The sequence below is a fragment of the Callionymus lyra genome, chromosome 2, assembly GCF_982586985.1.
Source record: "Callionymus lyra chromosome 2, fCalLyr1.hap1.1, whole genome shotgun sequence".
NCBI classification, from domain to species: Eukaryota; Metazoa; Chordata; class Actinopteri; order Syngnathiformes; family Callionymidae; genus Callionymus; species Callionymus lyra.
Window position 1 is genome coordinate 2,787,174 of NC_141819.1, and position 22,389 is coordinate 2,809,562.

The window sequence follows — 22,389 nt, forward strand, 5'->3', positions numbered from 1 at the left end:
TCAAGTACTGGACACTACTACACATATATACTTGTTACTACACTATCACAACACCAGAGTCAAGTACTGGACACTACTACACATATATACTTGTTACTACACTATCACAACACCAGAGTCAAGTACTGGACAATACTACACATATATACTTGTTACTACTCTATCACAACACCAGAGTCAAGTACTGGACAATACTACACATATATACTTGTTACTACACTATCACAACACCAGAGTCAAGTACTGGACAATACTACACATATATACTTGTTACTACACTATCACAACACCAGAGTCAAGTACTGGACAATACTACACATATATACTTGTTACTACACTATCACAACACCAGAGTCAAGTACTGGACACTACTACACATATATACTTGTTACTACACTATCACAACACCAGAGTCAAGTACTGGACAATACTACACATATATACTTGTTACTACTCTATCACAACACCAGAGTCAAGTACTGGACAATACTACACATATATACTTGTTACTACACTATCACAACACCAGAGTCAAGTACTGGACAATACTACACATATATACTTGTTACTACACTATCACAACACCAGAGTCAAGTACTGGACAATACTACACATATATACTTGTTACTACTCTATCACAACACCAGAGTCAAGTACTGGACAATACTACACATATATACTTGTTACTACACTATCACAACACCAGAGTCAAGTACTGGACAATACTACACATATATACTTGTTACTACACTATCACAACACCAGAGTCAAGTACTGGATAATACTACACATATATACTTGTTACTACACTATCACAACACCAGAGTCAAGTACTGGACACTACTACACATATATACTTGTTACTACACTATCACAACACCAGAGTCAAGTACTGGACAATACTACACATATATACTTGTTACTACACTATCACAACACCAGAGTCAAGTACTGGACAATACTACACATATATACTTGTTACTACACTATCACAACACCAGAGTCAAGTACTGGACAATACTACACATATATACTTGTTACTACACTATCACAACACCAGAGTCAAGTACTGGACACTACTACACATATATACTTGTTACTACACTATCACAACACCAGAGTCAAGTACTGGACAATACTACACATATATACTTGTTACTACACTATCACAACACCAGAGTCAAGTACTGGACAATACTACACATATATACTTGTTACTACACTATCACAACACCAGAGTCAAGTACTCCACAATACTACACATATATACTTGTTACTACACTATCACAACACCAGAGTCAAGTACTCCACAATACTACACATATATACTTGTTACTACACTATCACAACACCAGAGTCAAGTACTCCACAATACTACACATATATACTTGTAACTAAACTATCACAACACCAGAGTCAAGTACTCCACAATACTACACATACTGTATCCCCTCGTCCTCAGTCATCGCCGCGATCTTGCAGGATTTTATTCTTTCTTTATCTGTCGATGATGTAACGTCTGCTGCCATCTAGAGGCCGGAGGTTAAATTGCAACACAGAAATGAACAAACACTGTGAATATTTAAATGTTTATTGTAAATTTGAAAAACATGAATTATTTTATTTCACAGACAAAATATTTCATTATAAACCAGACATAGTTTTATTTTGTTGAAAAACATGACGTGACACAAACACAGAGAACTTCAGATTCCAAACGAAAGTACTGTGTGTTACGAATCCATCCTTCACTCGTGAACCAAAACCTTGTCACGGGCAGAACCTCTTGATAAGGAGTCACTCGTCACATTAGACCCTCTGAGCTGATAAGCAAAATTGAGAGAGCGTTGTGAACATTTACACTTTAACTTCATTTGTTAATAGAATGTCTGGACATGTAGGTTGTCACTCAGTGGATGATACAGTTGTGCGTTTGTTTCTGGAGTTTTACTCTTAAATCACTCGTGAAAAACTACAAAATGTATTTGACATATAAGATTTTTTGTGTGTCTTTTTGTGTGTGTTTTCTATCTTTGTGTGTAAGTCTCTTTGTGTCTGTGTGTGACTGTCCATTTGTGTGTTTGTTGGTCTATCTTTGAGTGTGTGTACGTGTTTCTCTTTGTGTCTAGGTGTGTCTCTGTCTTGGTGTGTATCTTTGTCTATGTCTGTTAATGTCTGTGTGTGTATTTCTGTCTACCTTCATGTGTGTGTTTGTGTGTCTCTTTAAGTGTACATGTTTCTCTTTGTGTGTAGGTGTGTCTCTGACTTGGTGTATCTATGTGTGTTAACGTGTGTGTCTAATTTTTGTGTGTGTATGTTTGTCTGTCTATCTGTGTTCTATTTGTGTATATGTGTTTGTATTTTTGTGCGTCTTTTTGTATTTGTGTCTACGTGTGTTTATGTCTAGAATTAAAGTGTGTGTGTCTTTGTATGTCTGTCTGTGTGTGTCACCTTGTATGTGTGTGTGTCTCTATATGTGTGCGTGTGTGTCTCTTTCTTTGTGCATATCTAGAAAGGCGCTATATAAATAGAGATTATTATTATTATGTGTGTGTCTCTTTGTGTTTTTATTTCTTGATGTGTGTGTCTCTATGTGTGATAGTGTATCTGTGTGTGTCTTTATTTCGTTATTTGTTTGTCTCTTTGTGTGTGTGTTTATTTCTTTATTTGTTTGTCTCTTTGTGTGTGTGTTTATTTCTTTATTTGTGTCTGTGTGTTGTGTGTGTTTATTTATATAAGTGTGTGTCTCTCTTTCTTTGTGTGTGTGTAGTTGTTGTCGTAGTTTCACTCTGGTTTCCTCCCACAGTCCAAACACACAAGTGTAAGTTGTATTGACCTGTGAGAGGCCCTGGGTAGCTGGGACTGTGACTCAGATAAGATGTGAAAGTGTTTGAATCTGTGACGTCACTCTGTTCTTAACCAATCAGGCCCTGGAAACATCTTCTCTTCTTCTTCGTGTTGATAATGTGCAGGCGTGTAGACCTCCAGACTCACAAACATCTACACGAACTGAGCGCTACTGCCATCAGGCGGTCGCGTCGAGTCATTACAATCACGTGCAGAATGAGTTCCTGAATCAAGTGTCGTAAATATATTTCTTCTGCTGGATTATAAATATTAAATGTAATGTTTTTTATTTAATTTGTACTAATTATTCACAAGACATTTTATTTATTATTTTATTTTATCTTATTAATTTCTTTTTATTTCGTTCATATTATTTATTTATTCTATTCTGTGACGTCATCACAAACAATTCTGTTATAAAAGTGTTTTTTCTTTAATTATCTTTAAATCTCTATGAGTTAATTTAATTAAATGATTGATTTTCTTAATAAAAATAAATAAATATTCAGTGACGAGCAGGAATAGAATTTACCCAGAAGCCCTTTCACCGTTAGTTAAAGTAGGTCAACAAACAACGATTGGTTTAAGAAGTTTGTATCAACATTAACGGATCGAGTGTGTAGTTGTACGAACGACTCATGGATCGTGTGTGTAGTTGTACGAACAACTCATGGATCGTGTGTGTAGTTGTACGAACGACTCATGGATCGTGTGTGTAGTTGTACGAACAACTCATGGATCGTGTGTGTAGTTGTATGAACGACTCATGGATCGTGTGTGTAGTTGTACGAACAACTCATGGATCGTGTGTGTAGTTGTATGAACGACTCATGGATCGTGTGTGTAGTTGTGAGTGACTCATGGATCGTGTGTGTAGTTGTACGAACGACTCATGGATCGTGTGTGTAGTTGTGAGTGACTCATGGGTTGTGTGTGTAGTAGTGTTAACGACTCATGGGTCGTGTGTGTAGTTGTAAGAGCGACTCATGGATCGTGTGTTTAGTTGTGTGAATAACTAATGGGTCATGTGTGTAGTTGTAAGAATGAGTCATGGATCATGTGTGTAGTTGTGTGATTGACTCATGGGTCGCGTGTGTAGTTGTGTGAGTGACTCATGGGTAGTGTGTGTAGTTGTGTGAGTGACTCATGGATCGTGTGTGTAGTTGTACGAACGACTCATGTATCGTGTGTGTAGTTGTACGAACGACTCATGGATCGTGTGTGTAGTTGTACGAACGACTCATGGATCGTGTGTGTAGTTGTGAGTGACTCATGGGTTGTGTGTGTAGTAGTGTTAACGACTCATGGGTCGTGTGTGTAGTTGTAAGAGCGACTCATGGATCGTGTGTTTAGTTGTGTGAATAACTCATGGGTCATGTGTGTAGTTGTAAGAATGAGTCATGGGTCATGTGTGTAGTTGTGTGAATAACTCATGGGTCATGTGTGTAGTTGTAAGCATGACTCATGGGTCATGTGTGTAGTTGTAAGAATGACTCATGGGTCGTGTGTGTAGTTGTAAGAATGACTCATGGATCATGTGTGTAGTTGTGTGAGTGACTCATGGGTCTTGTGTGTAGTTGTGTGACTCATTGCTCGTGTGTGTAGTTGTAAGAATGACTCATGGGTCGTGTATGTAGTTGTAAAAATGACTCATGGCTCGTGTGTGTAGTTGTAAGAATGACTCATGGGTCGTGTGTGTAGTTGTAAGAATGACTCATGGCTCATCTGTGTAGTTGTAAGAATGAGTCATGGATCATGTGTGTAGTTGTAAGAATGACTCATGGGTCGTGTGTGTAGTTGTGTGAGTGACTCATGGGTCGTGTGAGTGACTCATGGATCATGTGTCTAGTTGTGTGAGTGACTCATGGGTCGTGTGTGTAGTTGTGTGAGTGACTCATGGGTCGCGTGTGTAGTTGTGTGAGTGACTCATGGCTCGTGTGTGTAGTTGTGTGAGTGACTCATGGCTCGTGTGTGTATTTGTAAGAATGACTCATGGCTCGTGTGTGTAGTTGTAAGAAAGACTCATGGATCATGTGTGTAGTTGTGTGAATGAGTCATGGATCATGTGTGTAGTTGTAAGAATGACTCATGGGTCGTGTGTGTAGTTGTAAGAATGACTCATGGGTCGTGTGTGTAGTTGTAAGAATGACTCATGGATCGTGTGTGTAGTTGTGAGTGACTCATGGATCGTGTGTGTAGTTGTACGAACGACTCATGGATCGTGTGTGTAGTTGTATGAACGACTCATGGATCGTGTGTGTAGATGTACGAACGACTCATGGATCGTGTGTGTAGTTGTACGAACGACTCATTGATCGTGTGTGTAGTTGTATGAACGACTCATGGATCGTGTGTGTAGTTGTACGAACGACTCATGGATCGTGTGTGTAGTTGTATGAACGACTCATGGATCATGTGTGTAGTTGTGTGATTGACTCATGGGTCGTGTGTGTAGTTGTACGAACGACTCATGGATCATGTGTGTAGTTGTGTGATTGACTCATGGGTCGCGTGTGTAGTTGTGTGAGTGACTCATGGGTAGTGTGTGTAGTTGTACGAACGACTCATGTATCGTGTGTGTAGTTGTAAGAGCGACTCATGGATCGTGTGTGTAGTTGTACGAACGACTCATGGATCGTGTGTGTAGTTGTGAGTGACTCATGGGTCGTGTGTGTAGTTGTAAGAGCGACTCATGGATCGAGTGTGTAGTTGTACGAACGACTCATGGATCGTGTGTGTAGTTGTACGGACGACTCATGGATCGTGTGTGTAGTTGTACGAACGACTCATGGATCGTGTGTGTAGTTGTACGAACGACTCATGGATCGTGTGTGTAGTTGTATGTACGACTCATGGATCGTGTGTGTAGTTGTACGAACGACTCATGGATCGTGTGTGTAATTGTACGAACGACTCATGGATCGAGTGTGTAGTTTTACGAACGACTCATGGATCGTGTGTGTAGTTGTACGAACGACTCATGGATCGTGTGTGTAGTTGTACGAACGACTCATGGATCGTGTGTGTAGTTGTACGAAAGACTCATGGATCGTGTGTGTAGTTGTACGAACGACTCATGGATCGAGTGTGTAGTTGTACGAACGACTCATGGATCGTGTGTGTAGTTGTACGAACGACTCATGGATCGTGTGTGTAGTTGTACGAACGACTCATGGATCGAGTGTGTAGTTGTACGAACGACTCATGGATCGTGTGTGTAGTTGTACGAACGACTCATGGATCGAGTGTGTAGTTGTACGAACGACTCATGGATCGTGTGTGTAGTTGTACGAACGACTCATGGATCGTGTGTGTAGTTGTACGAACGACTCATGGATCATGTGTGTAGTTGTGTGATTGACTCATCGGTCGTGTGTGTAGTTGTACGAACGACTCATGGATCGTGTGTGTAGTTGTACGAACGACTCATGGATTGTGTGTGTAGTTGTACGAACGACTCATGGATCGTGTGTGTAGTTGTACGAACGACTCATGGATCATGTGTGTAGTTGTGTGATTGACTCATCGGTCGTGTGTGTAGTTGTACGAACGACTCATGGATCGAGTGTGTAGTTGTACGAACGACTCATGGATCATGTGTGTAGTTGTGTGATTGACTCATCGGTCGTGTGTGTAGTTGTACGAACGACTCATGGATCGAGTGTGTAGTTGTACGAACAACTCATGGATCGTGTGTGTAGTTGTACGAACGACTCATGGATCATGTGTGTAGTTGTGTGATTGACTCATCGGTCGTGTGTGTAGTTGTACGAACGACTCATGGATCGAGTGTGTAGTTGTACGAACGACTCATGGATCGTGTGTGTAGTTGTATGAACGACTCATGGATCGTGTGTGTAGTTGTACGAACGACTCATGGATCATGTGTGTAGTTGTGTGATTGACTCATCGGTCGTGTGTGTAGTTGTACGAACGACTCATGGATCGAGTGTGTAGTTGTGTGATTGACTCATCGGTCGTGTGTGTAGTTGTACGAACGACTCATGGATCGAGTGTGTAGTTGTACGAACGACTCATGGATCGTGTGTGTAGTTGTACGAACGACTCATGGATCGTGTGTGTAGTTGTACGAACGACTCATGGATCGTGTGTGTAGTTGTATGAACGACTCATGGATCGTGTGTGTAGTTGTACGAACGACTCATGGATCGAGTGTGTAGTTGTACGAACGACTCATGGATCGAGTGTGTAGTTGTACGAACGACTCATGGATCGTGTGTGTAGTTGTACGAACAACTCATGGATCGTGTGTGTAGTTGTACGAACAACTCATGGATCGTGTGTGTAGTTGTACGAACGACTCATGGATCGTGTGTGTAGTTGTAAGAATGACTCATGGCTCGTGTGTGTAGTTGTAAGAATGACTCATGGCTCGTGTGTGTAGTTGTAAGAATGACTCATGGATCATGTGTGTAGTTGTAAGAATGACTCATGGATCATGTGTGTAGTTGTAAGAATGACTCATGGCTCGTGTGTGTAGTTGTGTGAGTGACTCATGGATCGTGTGTGTAGTTGTACGAACGACTCATGGATCGTGTGTGTAGTTGTACGAACGACTCATGGATCGAGTGTGTAGTTGTACGAACGACTCATGGATCGTGTGTGTAGTTGTACGAACAACTCATGGATCGTGTGTGTAGTTGTATGAACGACTCATGGATCGAGTGTGTAGTTGTACGAACGACTCATGGCTCGTGTGTGTAGTTGTAAGAATGACTCATGGCTCGTGTGTGTAGTTGTAAGAATGACTCATGGCTCGTGTGTGTAGTTGTAAGAATGACTCATGGCTCGTGTGTGTAGTTGTGTGAGTGACTCATGGCTCGCGTGTGTAGTTGTGTGAGTGACTCATGGCTCGTGTGTGTAGTTGTAAGAATGACTCATGGCTCGTGTGTGTAGTTGTAAGAATGACTCATGGCTTGTGTGTGTAGTTGTAAGAATGACTCATGGATCATGTGTGTAGTTGTAAGAATGACTCATGGCTCGTGTGTGTAGTTGTAAGAATGACTCATGGATCATGTGTGTAGTTGTGTGAGTGACTCATGGATCATGTGTGTAGTTGTGTGAGTGACTCATGGATCATGTGTGTAGTTGTAAGAATGACTCATGGATCATGTGTGTAGTTGTAAGAATGACTCATGGCTCGTGTGTGTAGTTGTGTGAGTGACTCATGGCTCGTGTGTGTAGTTGTGTGAGTGACTCATGGATCATGTGTGTAGTTGTAAGAGTTCCTGACGAAGTAATCCGTGACGGCAGGAAACAGTTCTTTGCACACGGCCACCACAGAGGTGAACCAGGGGTAGAAGGTCTGCGGCGCTCTGGTGGCTCCCGTCACGATGATGGCGAGGGCGGCGTCGGAGGCGGGGTACGCCGGCACGTTGGTGACGCCCCTGCAAACACACGTGGCATCAGGCTCTGGTGAGGTCACGCTGGGGGTCGGGGGTCAAGGGTCGCGGGTCTCACCGGACTTTCTCCATGGCCGAGTCGGTGTCGATGAGCCCGAGCGTCACGATGGACACGGACACGTTGCTGCGTCGCATCCACAGCTCGTGACCCAGAGACCCGAAGAAGCCGTTCAGGGCGAACTTGGTGGACGTGTACGGAGCCACGAAGGGACTGCTCAGCTTCCCTGGAGGTCATGTGGAGGTCATGTGGAGGTCACGTGAGGGTCATGTGACGAGGAACACTCAAGGCTTCCTCCTCCATGACAGTTCAAAGTTCATCTTAAACAAGATTAAAGTTTAATGACGTTTATTAGCAGATCTAAGACTTTTATTACTTTTTATTTCGATTTATTTCATTTATTACAACATGTAAGACGTTTTTTAATACATTACAGGATTTATAAAGTATTTATTGAATTTATTACGAGATCAAAGACTTATTTATTTATTACGAGATCAAAGATTTATTCATTTATTATGAGATCAAAGGCTTGATTATTTATAACGAGATCAAAGACTTATTTATTTATTTATCATGAGATCAAACAGTTAATTATTTATTTATTACGAGATCAAAGACTTATTTATTTATTTATTATGAGATCAAAGACTTATTTATTTATTATGAGATCAAAGACTTGTTTATTTATTACGAGATCAAAGACTTATTTATTTATTTATTACGAGATCAAAGACTTATTTATTTATCATGAGATCAAAGACTTATTTATTTATCATGAGATCAAAGACTTATTTATTTATCATGAGATCAAAGACTTATTTATTTATCATGAGATCAAAGACTTGTACGGAGCCACGAAGGGACTGCTCAGCTTCCCTGGAGGTCATGTGGAGGTCATGTGGAGGTCACGTGAGGGTCATGTGACGAGGAACACTCAAGGCTTCCTCCTCCATGACAGTTCAAAGTTCATCTTAAACAAGATTAAAGTTTAATGACGTTTATTAGCAGATCTAAGACTTTTATTACTTTTTATTTCGATTTATTTCATTTATTACAACATGTAAGACGTTTTTTAATACATTACAGGATTTATAAAGTATTTATTGAATTTATTACGAGATCAAAGACTTATTTATTTATTTATTATGAGATCAAAGACTTATTTATTTATTATGAGATCAAAGACTTATTCATTTATTACGAGATCAAAGACTTATTTATTTATTACGAGATCAAAGACTTATTTATTTATTTATTATGAGATCAAAGACTTATTTATTTATTATGAGATCAAAGACTTATTCATTTATTACGAGATCAAAGACTTATTTATTTATTACGAGATCAAAGACTTATTTATTTATTACGAGATCAAAGACTTATTTATTTATTTATTATGAGATCAAAGACTTATTTATTTATTTATTACGAGATCAAAGACTTATTTATTTATTTATTATGAGATCAAAGACTTATTTATTTATTATGAGATCAAAGACTTATTTATTTATTATGAGATCAAAGACTTATTTATTTATTTATTATGAGATCAAAGACTTATTTATTTATTATGAGATCAAAGACTTATTTATTTATTACGAGATCAAAGACTTATTTATTTATTTATTATGAGATCAAAGACTTATTTATTTATTTATTACGAGATCAAAGACTTATTTATTTATTACGAGATCAAAGACTTATTCATTTATTATGAGATCAAAGACTTATTCATTTATTATGAGATCAAAGACTTGATTATTTAAAACGAGATCAAATACTTATTTATTTATTTATCATGAGATCAAAGACGTGTACGGAGCCACGAAGGGACTGCTCAGCTTCCCTGGAGGTCATGTGGAGGTCATGTGGAGGTCACGTGAGGGTCATGTGACGAGGAACACTCAAGGCTTCCTCCTCCATGACAGTTCAAAGTTCATCTTAAACAAGATTCAAGTTTAATGACGTTTATTAGCAGATCTAAGACTTTTATTACTTTTTATTTCGATTTATTTCATTTATTACAACATTTAAGACGTTTTTTAATACATTACAGGATTTATAAAGTATTTATTGAATTTATTACGAGATCAAAGACTTATTTATTTATTACGAGATCAAAGACTTATTTATTTATTTATTATGAGATCAAAGACTTATTTATTTATTGTGAGATCAAAGACTTATTTATTTATTACGAGATCAAAGACTTATTTATTTATTTATTATGAGATCAAAGACTTATTTATTTATTTATTACGAGATCAAAGACTTATTCATTTATTATGAGATCAAAGACTTATTTATTTATTATGAGATCAAAGACTTGTTCATTTATTACGAGATCAAAGACTTATTTATTTATTTATTACGAGATCAAAGACTTATTTATTTATCAGGAGATCAAAGACTTATTTATTTATTATGAGATCAAAGACTTATTTATTTATTATGAGATCAAAGACTTATTTATTTATCATGAGATCAAAGACTTATTTATTTATCATGAGATCAAAGACTTATTTATTTATTATGAGATCAAAGACTTGTTTATTTATTATGAGATCAAAGACTTATTTATTTATCATGAGATCAAAGACTTATTTATTTATTATGAGATCAAAGACTTGTTTATTTATTATGAGATCAAAGACTTATTTATTTATCATGAGATCAAAGACTTATTTATTTATTATGAGATCAAACACTTGTTTATTTATTATGAGATCAAAGACTTGTTTATTTATTACGAGATCAAAGACTTGTTTATTTATTAGGAGATCAAATACTTATTTATTTATTAGGAGATCAAAGACTTATTTATTTATTAGGAGATCAAAGACTTATTTATTTATTATGAGATCAAAGACTTATTTATTTATTATGAGATCAAAGACTTGTTTATTTATTACAAGATCAAAGACTTATTTATTTATTTATTACGAGATCAAAGACTTGTTTATTTATTAGGAGATCAAAGACTTATTTATTTATTAGGAGATCAAAGACATGTTTATTTATTTATGAGTAATAGTGGCTTAAGGAGAACAAAGCCAGTGTTTCAGAGCAAACATCACGAAACCTTAACCCTGTTGTAAATGTAGGGCAGAGTTGAAACATATGTGCAGGACGACCATAAAACTTGGCTCAGTTCTACCAGCTCGATGTAAACTTACGACTTTCAAGAAAATAATTACAATTATCTTCATCATAATTCTGGCATTTAGCAAATAGAAATAATTGCGATTATCGTAACTGACCTAAAACAGGAAACATTTATTTTGATCAGAGTCAGACAATGAAAAAAAAAAAAAAAAGGGTCTTTTTATACAGAGCTTGTTGTTGTTACTGGTTATAACTGATTTAAAACTGACCTAGAAGAGAAGAGACGACCACCAGTGAACCACGACTTCTCTCCAGCCAGGGAAGACTTTTCCAGGCCATCTGGACGTAGCTGTGGAAGTTCACCTGCAGACGTTCACGTCACTCACCGTCCACCAGCGTGTTTGAATGACTGCAATACCTTCATCAGCCACCGGGTGTGTTCCAAGTCTCCCTCCCACATGCTGAAGGGGGAGGATCCGATGTGGTTCAGGACCAGGAAGTCCAGACCTCCCAGTCGGTCCAGAGCAAACTCTACCACGTGATCAGGGTCAGAGTCGCTCGACATGTCAGCAGCAACGTAGAGAGCTTTCTGTGCCCCTAGAGACACACACTTGTCTGCCACCTGGAGACACACAACACACAACACATGCACACACACACACACACACAAAAACAAACAATTTTCAACTGTAATCAAACAATTTTCAACTATAATCAAACAATTTTCAACTATAATCAAACTATTTTCAACTATAATCAAACAATTTTCAACTATAATCCAACCATTTTCAACTATAATCTAACAATTTTTTACTGAAATCAAACAATTTTCTACTATAATCAAACAATTTTCAACTATAATCAAACAATTTTCAACTAATCCAACAATTTTCAACTATAATCAAAGAATTTTCAACTATAATCCAACAATTTTCAACTATAATCAAACAATTTTCAACTAGAATCAAACAATTTTCAACTAAAATCAAACAATTTTCAACTATAATCAAACAATTTTTTACTGAAATCAAACAATTCTCAACTATAATCAAACAATTCTCAACTGTAATCAAACAATTTTCAACTGTAATCAAACAATTTTCAACTGAAATCAAACAATTTTCAACTTTAATCAAACAATTTTCAACTATAATCAAAACATTTTCAACTATAATCAAACAATTTTCAACTGTAATCAAACAATTTTCAACTGAAATCAAACAATTTTCAACTATAATCAAACAATTTTCAACTATAATCAAACAATTTTTTACTGAAATCAAACAATTTTCAACTATAATCAAACAATTTTTTACTGAAATCAAACAATTTTCAACTATAATCCAACAATTTTCAACTGTAATCAAACAATTTTCAACTGTAATCAAACAATGTTTTACTGAAATCAAACAATTTTTAACTATAATCAAACAATTTTCAACTATAATCAAACAATTTTCAACTATAATCAAACAATTTTCAACTATAATCAAACAATTTTCAACTGTAATCAAACAATTTTCAACTATAATCAAACAATTTAACTGTAATCAAACAATTTTCAACTATAATCAAACAATTTTCAACTATAATCAAACAATTTTCAACTGTAATCAAACAATTTTCAACTGAAATCAAACAATTTTCAACTATAATCCAACAATTTTCAACTGAAATCAAACAATTTTCAACTATAATCAAACAATTTTCAACTGTAATCAATCAATTTTCAACTATAATCAAACAATTTTCAACAATAATCTAACAATTTTCAACTATAATCAAACAATTTTCAACTGTAATCAACAATTTTCAACTGAAATCAAACAATTTTCAACTATAATCAAACAATTTTCAACTATAATCCAACAATTTTCAACTATAATCAAACAATTTTCAACTATAATCCAACAATTTTAAACTGAAATCAAACAATTTTCAACTATAATCCAACAATTTTCAACTATAATCAAACAATTTTCAACTGTAATCAAACAATTTTCAACTATAATCAAACAATTTTCAACTATAATCAAACAATTTTCAACTATAACCAGACAATTTTCAACTATAATCAAACAATTTTCAACTGTAATCAAACAATTTTCAACTTTAATCAAACAATTTTCAACTATAATCAAACAATTTTCAACTATAATCAAACAATTTTCAACTATAATCAAACCATTTTCAACTATAATCCAACAATTTTCAACTGTAATCAAACAATTTTCAACTATAATCAAACAATTTTCAACTATAATCCAACAATTTTCAACTATAATCAAACAATTTTCAACTATAATCCAACAATTATCAACTATAATCAAACAATTTTCAACTTTAATCAAACAATTTTCAACTATAATCAAACAATTTAACTGTAATCAAACAATTTTCAACTATAATCAAACAATTTTCAACTATAATCAAACAATTTTCAACTGTAATCAAACAATTTTCAACTGAAATCAAACAATTTTCAACTATAATCCAACAATTTTCAACTGAAATCAAACAATTTTCAACTATAATCAAACAATTTTCAACTGTAATCAATCAATTTTCAACTATAATCAAACAATTTTCAACAATAATCTAACAATTTTCAACTATAATCCAACAATTTTCAACTGTAATCAACAATTTTCAACTGAAATCAAACAATTTTCAACTATAATCAAACAATTTTCAACTATAATCCAACAATTTTCAACTATAATCAAACAATTTTCAACTATAATCCAACAATTTTAAACTGAAATCAAACAATTTTCAACTATAATCCAACAATTTTCAACTATAATCAAACAATTTTCAACTGTAATCAAACAATTTTCAACTATAATCAAACAATTTTCAACTATAATCAAACAATTTTCAACTATAACCAGACAATTTTCAACTATAATCAAACAATTTTCAACTGTAATCAAACAATTTTCAACTTTAATCAAACAATTTTCAACTATAATCAAACAATTTTCAACTATAATCAAACAATTTTCAACTATAATCAAACCATTTTCAACTATAATCCAACAATTTTCAACTGTAATCAAACAATTTTCAACTATAATCAAACAATTTTCAACTATAATCCAACAATTTTCAACTATAATCAAACAATTTTCAACTATAATCCAACAATTATCAACTATAATCAAACAATTTTCAACTTTAATCAAACAATTTTCAACTATAATCAAACAATTTTCAACTTTAATCAAACAATTTTCAACTATAATCAAACAATTTTCAACTATAATCAAACAATTATCAACAATAATCAAACAATTTTCAACTATAATCAAACAATTTTCAACGACAATCAAACAATTTTCAACTATAATCAAAAGTCTCTACTTTCATGGACTCACCTGCTGTAACACTTTCTCTCTCCTGGCCGTGATGACGATCTCAGCACCGAAGCGAGCGTAATGATAGGCCATTTGTTCTCCGATCCCTGTACTGGCCCCGGTCACCAACACTCGGGCCCCTCTGAGGGATTCTGGAACCACAGAGGACGAGTTAACGAACGCGTTCGTGAGTAGAAACAGTGACTGAACTTTATCAAACATTATCGTCGAAGACGTAACAACAGGAACGTCATAACATAAGAGCAACAACGTTCATCAACCCAGGAGTGTCATGTGACAATTAGCTAACAACTTAGCTCGTTAGCATACGGTGAAGACGCACAGAAGTTAGTATTACTTCACTGGATCACTAGTGTTTGACTAGATCATAAGTTAGTATTACTTCACTGGATCACTAGTGTTTGACTAGATCATAAGTTAGTATTACTTCACTGGATCACTAGTGTTTGACTAGATCATAAGTTAGTATTACTTCACTGGATCACTAGTGTTTGACTAGATCATAAGTTAGTATTACTTCACTGGATCACTAGTGTTTGACTAGATCAGAAGTTAGTATTACTTTACTGGATCACTAGTGTTTGACTAGATCATAAGTTAGTATTACTTCACTGGATCACTAGTGTTTGACTAGATCATAAGTTAGTATTACTTCACTGGATCACTAGTGTTTGACTAGATCATAAGTTAGTATTACTTCACTGGATCACTAGTGTTTGACTAGATCATAAGTTAGTATTACTTCACTGGATCACTAGTGTTTGACTAGATCATAAGTTAGTATTACTTCACTGGATCACTAGTGTTTGACTAGATCATAAGTTAGTATTACTTCACTGGATCACTAGTGTTTGACTAGATCAGAAGTTAGTATTACTTTACTGGATCACTAGTGTTTGACTAGATCATAAGTTAGTATTACTTCACTGGATCACTAGTGTTTGACTAGATCATAAGTTAGTATTACTTCACTGGATCACTAGTGTTTGACTAGATCATAAGTTAGTATTACTTCACTGGATCACTAGTGTTTGACTAGATCATAAGTTAGTATTACTTCACTGGATCACTAGTGTTTGACTAGATCATAAGTTAGTATTACTTCACTGGATCACTAGTGTTTGACTAGATCATAAGTTAGTATTACTTCACTGGATCACTAGTGTTTGACTAGATCATAAGTAAGTATTACTTCACTGGATCACTAGTGTTTGACTAGATCATGAGTTATTATTACTTCACTGGATCACTAGTGTTTGACTAGATCAGAAGTGAGTATTACTTCACTGGATCACTAGTGTTTGACTAGATCATAAGTTAGTATTACTTCACTGGATCACTAGTGTTTGACTAGATCATAAGTTAGTATTACTTCACTGGATCACTAGTGTTTGACTAGATCATAAGTTAGTATTACTTCACTGGATCACTAGTGTTTGACTAGATCATAAGTTAGTATTACTTCACTGGATCACTAGTGTTTGACTAGATCATAAGTTAGTATTACTTCACTGGATCACTAGTGTTTGACTAGATCATGAGTTATTATTACTTCACTGGATCACTAGTGTTTGACTAGATCAGAAGTGAGTATTACTTCACTGGATCACTAGTGTTTGACTAGATCATAAGTTAGTATTACTTCACTGGATCACTAGTGTTTGACTAGATCATAAGTTAGTATTACTTCACTGGATCACTAGTGTTTGACTAGATCATAAGTTAGTATTACTTCACTGGATCACTAGTGTTTGACTAGATCATAAGTTAGTATTACTTCACTGGATCACTAGTGTTTGACTAGATCATGAGTTATTATTACTTCACTGGATCACTAGTGTTTGACTAGATCAGAAGTTAGTATTACTTCACTGGATCACTAGTGTTTGACTAGATCATAAGTTAGTATTACTTCACTGGATCACTAGTGTTTGACTAGATCATAAGTTAGTATTACTTCACTGGATCACTAGTGTTTGACTAGATCATAAGTTAGTATTACTTCACTGGATCACTAGTGTTTGACTAGATCATAAGTTAGTATTACTTCACTGGATCACTAGTGTTTGACTAGATCATAAGTTAGTATTACTTCACTGGATCACTAGTGTTTGACTAGATCATAAGTTAGTATTACTTCACTGGATCACTAGTGTTTGACTAGATCAGAAGTTAGTATTACTTTACTGGATCACTAGTGTTTGACTAGATCATAAGTTAGTATTACTTCACTGGATCACTAGTGTTTGACTAGATCATAAGTTAGTATTACTTCACTGGATCACTAGTGTTTGACTAGATCATAAGTTAGTATTACTTCACTGGATCACTAGTGTTTGACTAGATCATAAGTTAGTATTACTTCACTGGATCACTAGTGTTTGACTAGATCATAAGTTAGTATTACTTCACTGGATCACTAGTGTTTGACTAGATCATAAGTTAGTATTACTTCACTGGATCACTAGTGTTTGACTAGATCATAAGTAAGTATTACTTCACTGGATCACTAGTGTTTGACTAGATCATGAGTTATTATTACTTCACTGGATCACTAGTGTTTGACTAGATCAGAAGTGAGTATTACTTCACTGGATCACTAGTGTTTGACTAGATCATAAGTTAGTATTACTTCACTGGATCACTAGTGTTTGACTAGATCATAAGTTAGTATTACTTCACTGGATCACTAGTGTTTGACTAGATCATAAGTTAGTATTACTTCACTGGATCACTAGTGTTTGACTAGATCATAAGTTAGTATTACTTCACTGGATCACTAGTGTTTGACTAGATCATAAGTTAGTATTACTTCACTGGATCACTAGTGTTTGACTAGATCATGAGTTATTATTACTTCACTGGATCACTAGTGTTTGACTAGATCAGAAGTGAGTATTACTTCACTGGATCACTAGTGTTTGACTAGATCATAAGTTAGTATTACTTCACTGGATCACTAGTGTTTGACTAGATCATAAGTTAGTATTACTTCACTGGATCACTAGTGTTTGACTAGATCATAAGTTAGTATTACTTCACTGGATCACTAGTGTTTGACTAGATCATAAGTTAGTATTACTTCACTGGATCACTAGTGTTTGACTAGATCATGAGTTATTATTACTTCACTGGATCACTAGTGTTTGACTAGATCAGAAGTTAGTATTACTTCACTGGATCACTAGTGTTTGACTAGATCATAAGTTAGTATTACTTCACTGGATCACTAGTGTTTGACTAGATCATAAGTTAGTATTACTTCACTGGATCACTAGTGTTTGACTAGATCATAAGTTAGTATTACTTCACTGGATCACTAGTGTTTGACTAGATCATAAGTTAGTATTACTTCACTGGATCACTAGTGTTTGACTAGATCATAAGTTAGTATTACTTCACTGGATCACTAGTGTTTGACTAGATCATAAGTAAGTATTACTTCACTGGATCACTAGTGTTTGACTAGATCATAAGTTAGTATTACTTCACTGGATCACTAGTGTTTGACTAGATCATAAGTTAGTATTACTTCACTGGATCACTAGTGTTTGACTAGATCATAAGTTAGTATTACTTCACTGGATCACTAGTGTTTGACTAGATCATGAGTTATTATTACTTCACTGGATCACTAGTGTTTGACTAGATCAGAAGTTAGTATTACTTCACTGGATCACTAGTGTTTGACTAGATCATAAGTTAGTATTACTTCACTGGATCACTAGTGTTTGACTAGATCATAAGTTAGTATTACTTCACTGGATCACTAGTGTTTGACTAGATCATAAGTTAGTATTACTTCACTGGATCACTAGTGTTTGACTAGATCATAAGTTAGTATTACTTCACTGGATCACTAGTGTTTGACTAGATCATAAGTTAGTATTACTTCACTGGATCACTAGTGTTTGACTAGATCATGAGTTATTATTACTTCACTGGATCACTAGTGTTTGACTAGATCAGAAGTTAGTATTACTTCACTGGATCACTAGTGTTTGACTAGATCATAAGTTAGTATTACTTCACTGGATCACTAGTGTTTGACTAGATCATAAGTTAGTATTACTTCACTGGATCACTAGTGTTTGACTAGATCATACGTTAGTATTACTTCACTGGATCACTAGTGTTTGACTAGATCATACGTTAGTATTACTTCACTGGATCACTAGTGTTTGACTCGATCATAAGTTAGTATTACTTCACTGGATATACTGAGGGAAGACGTGTCGTCATAGCAACCGAGCCTAACACAGTTCACAGACAGACGGAGACGTAAACAACAACGAGACATAGAAGTACAAACTGACAACTTTACAGAACGTGACACTGATTGTTCGAAGTGTGTATTTAAGAAATGATTGATTTATACAATAAAAAAACATAAATTATCACATGTTTTCGATGCATATCACACGTGACAATTTCGCGATATATTGACATTTTTTCGATACCTCGTGCAGCTCTAGGGTCAATCATATTTAAATGAACTGATGTCATGATGGTTCTGTGACTCTCGTAGAGAAGACTCAAAGCCAGAATTCTGAGCCGCTCTAGTAGAAGAACTCACATTTCTCCTTCAAACTCTTCACTAGTTTCTTTCAGGATCATTTTAAAATTCTGGTTCTTACTTTCAGATCTATTCATGGTCAGACCTTCCATCAGTGATCTGATCCAGACTTACACCCCAGCTCGGGCTCTGAGGTCTGTGGATCAGAATCTACTTATGGTTCCTCGCACACGGTTCAGGACCAGAGGAGAGAAATCCTTCCAGACTGTTGCTCCTAAGCTTTGGAACCATCTCTGTGTTTGAAACAAGTAGCAGATATGGTGTACAGGAAGATCTGTGCGGATAAAGGACCGAAGTCATGTCAAGACGGAGAAGCGCCTCCGAGGTGTTGGAGACAGAACCAGATATCGTGATGGTAGATAAAGAGCAAAGGAACACCCCTGTGGTAGATGTAGCATCCTGAACATCAGAAACCAGAACCATGAAAAGACCATGGACTCAAAGGCTGGAAGATGAAGGCGACAATAACGCCGGAGGTCATTGAGGAACGCTGGGGAAGATTCTCCGACGGATCCCTGGAAAGAAACACCAGACATCTCTCTCAGAACATGCAGTTCTAGGAACAACAAAGTAAAACCATCAAAACATGGAGTCCGTTCCGTCGCTACAACACGACGTCGCTTCCGTCCCGGGTCTTATACTTCGTGGAGAAAGATGGACAATCAAGAGTGTCACATGACTCGCTTCATCTAAGAGCTTAAACGTTTGACGACACATTCACATCAACATTCCACTCCAGACTGAATCACTGGTTCAAGACAAGCTTGGATCAGGATTAGATACGACGCCAGTTATTTAAAACATCTGTTTATCTGCAAATCACACCTTAAATCGTAGATCAAAGAACGAAGACACACCCGGGAAAGGGGGGCTAAAAGACGGAAGAGAAGATAACCCCCGCCCGAGAACATCTGAATGATTAGATTACAAGAAAACAAACTAGGATGTCTCTCTACGGGGCATCAGGACACAGGGAACTTGAAAGAACCATTTGGCCGGAAAGGACGACCCCCTGGGCGGGAAATTTGCCTTAAATATAGCGATGTTTCTACAGATCGGGACCTTTTCTCCCGGGACTATTAACCTGTACAGTCGCCGGGAGAAAGTGTGTCCGATCGATCGTAAAGCTTGTATTTGGTTTGACTTGAAGCTGCGAATAAACGACCCGTGACACGCTCTGGATTGTTCATTCAGCGAAGCATAAGAACCGGGACGGGAAGATTCCGTGTTTTGATCGTTTTATAATGGACACGCGACACGAGCAGGGCCGAGCGGGGCTTCAGTTCCAGAACTTCTGATGGAAACACGTCATCATTGAGCTCGACACCTGCAGGTTATGCTTGTTGATGCTTTGACATGTTGATGAACACAATGTTCAAGTAAATGCCGACGTTATAGTTCCATAGGGAGTCATTTTAATGGCCTGTGTTAGATAACAGACGGGTGTTATAAGTTCTTATTTGACCTCTGGTATCTGATCCGCGTCGATCACGATACTCCCGGCCTTGAGATCAGTATCAGGACCGTAAAAGTCGGACCAGGGCATCACTAACAATCCGCTCGCTCATCGTCTATAAATAAACATTCACAGAGACGGAAACACATCCTAACAACAAAAAAGTACAATTTCATTTCAAGTAATTGTTGGTCATTTCAGTTGTGTTTTCTCCTCATTCATGTATCCCTTATGGAGGTCGAGGGGAGACTGGAGTGTATCCTAGTATCATAGGTGAGAGGCAGGGGACACCCTGGACAGGACTCCAGTCTGTCTCAGGACACAAAGACAGACAATCATTCACACACACACTTATACCGGCAGACAATTTCTCCAAGTTTTCAATAAGCCTCTGTATGTTTGTGGACTGTGGGAGGAAACCGGAGTGCCCGGAGTAAACCCACAAAGCAGGAACATACGAACTCCACACAGAAAGGTCACGAGCCCGGAAGCGAACCCGCGACCTCGCTCAGATTTGAATCAGTACAGCTGTGATGACGCAACAGTATCTGCAGAACTGATGGAGGACGTCGAGACTCAGAATGAAAGCGGGTCAGATGGTTCTGATTGGACGCGGACCAGATCAGAACGTGTCCTGCTGCGGTGGAGGAACCATGTAAGTCGGGCTGATAAAGATGCAGAAGTACATGTGATCACAGTGTACAAGTGCGGTCTCGTCGCTGGGGGGTCCGTGTTATCAGGGTCACATCATGAGGCACTCGGGTCGCCGTGACGACCATCAAGTTCTGGTCATTTGTGACCCTGGTCTAGAAAAGCGCTATACAAATAAAAATGACTTACTTACTTAAACATTTGGAATCAGAATTATTTTGACAAATATTTTTGACAACTAGGAGTTTGCTTTGCTTTAGTTTTGCAACAATAAACGTGAAGAAATTCAATCTTACAACAAAATAACGGATTATTATCGTCTATAGAGCGAGTGTCAGTGAAATGACATACATTTACAGTAACAAAATAAAAAAGTGTTTTTGTTCACATCTGTGATCCTTCTGTGTGTCACATAAAAAGTATTTTAAAGTTAGTTTATTTCTAGTTGCTGGATTTAAATAAAACTACCTTCGTGTTACGTCACTGACACTTTGATGATCTTCATAAGGTCGAGTTCAGGTTAAAAATAAAGAAAAGCTTCACAACTAAAACATCAAAAACTCCCTAAAAACATTCTCATTATTTTTTAAATTATTTTATAAAGTTCTTTGAATAATGTTAACTTTGTGATCCTCGTAGAGTTCAACAGTAGATGCATTTTTAAGCTGAATGTTGAGTAAAGTTTAAAGAAACTAAAAAATAGTTTTAAAATAATTAAATCAATTCTTACCTTCGTTAAACACAGGTGCAGCCCACCTGGACGCCAAATACGCCACTAAAACAGCAGCGAGAAATATTTTGGTGAAGTTATTCATGGTGCAAAATGTTTGTTCTTTTAACCAAAGTTCGGAGGAATCCACGGAAGGTTGAGGCGAACTTGTCGATCCGTCAGAACCACCGATTGGGCGGAACACCTGACAGTTGCAGCACTGCGCATGCTCAGACGGCGT

At 36.3% G+C, this 22,389-nt stretch overlaps 1 protein-coding gene across 1 annotated transcript; it reads right to left on the reverse strand.

Annotated features, from left to right (window-relative positions):
- Positions 1-7,556: 7,556 nt before the first annotated feature.
- On the reverse strand, positions 7,557-22,309 carry hsd11b1la (hydroxysteroid (11-beta) dehydrogenase 1-like a). Its single transcript, XM_087783234.1, has 6 exons — positions 22,170-22,309; positions 14,757-14,887; positions 11,795-11,998; positions 11,646-11,739; positions 8,329-8,494; positions 7,557-8,255 (listed from the first exon to the last, which is right to left on the reverse strand). The coding sequence occupies exons 1-6, from the start codon at positions 22,252-22,254 to the stop codon at positions 8,066-8,068; spliced, it is 870 nt and encodes a 289-aa protein (XP_087639360.1). The 5' UTR covers positions 22,255-22,309; the 3' UTR covers positions 7,557-8,065.
- Between the last annotated feature and the right edge of the window lie 80 nt (positions 22,310-22,389).

Bases quoted from the DNA above. Each gene is read 5' to 3' on its own strand.
- hsd11b1la (XM_087783234.1), bottom strand. From the start codon at position 22,254: ATGAATAACTTCACCAAAATATTTCTCGCTGCTGTTTTAGTGGCGTAT. The intron at 11,999-14,756 runs GTGAGTCCATGA...GTGTGTCTCCAG, and splicing joins GAGAGAAAGTGTTACAGCAG to GTGGCAGACAAGTGTGTGTC. The intron at 8,256-8,328 runs GTGAGACCCGCG...GTGTGTTTGCAG, and splicing joins TCGGCCATGGAGAAAGTCCG to GGGCGTCACCAACGTGCCGG.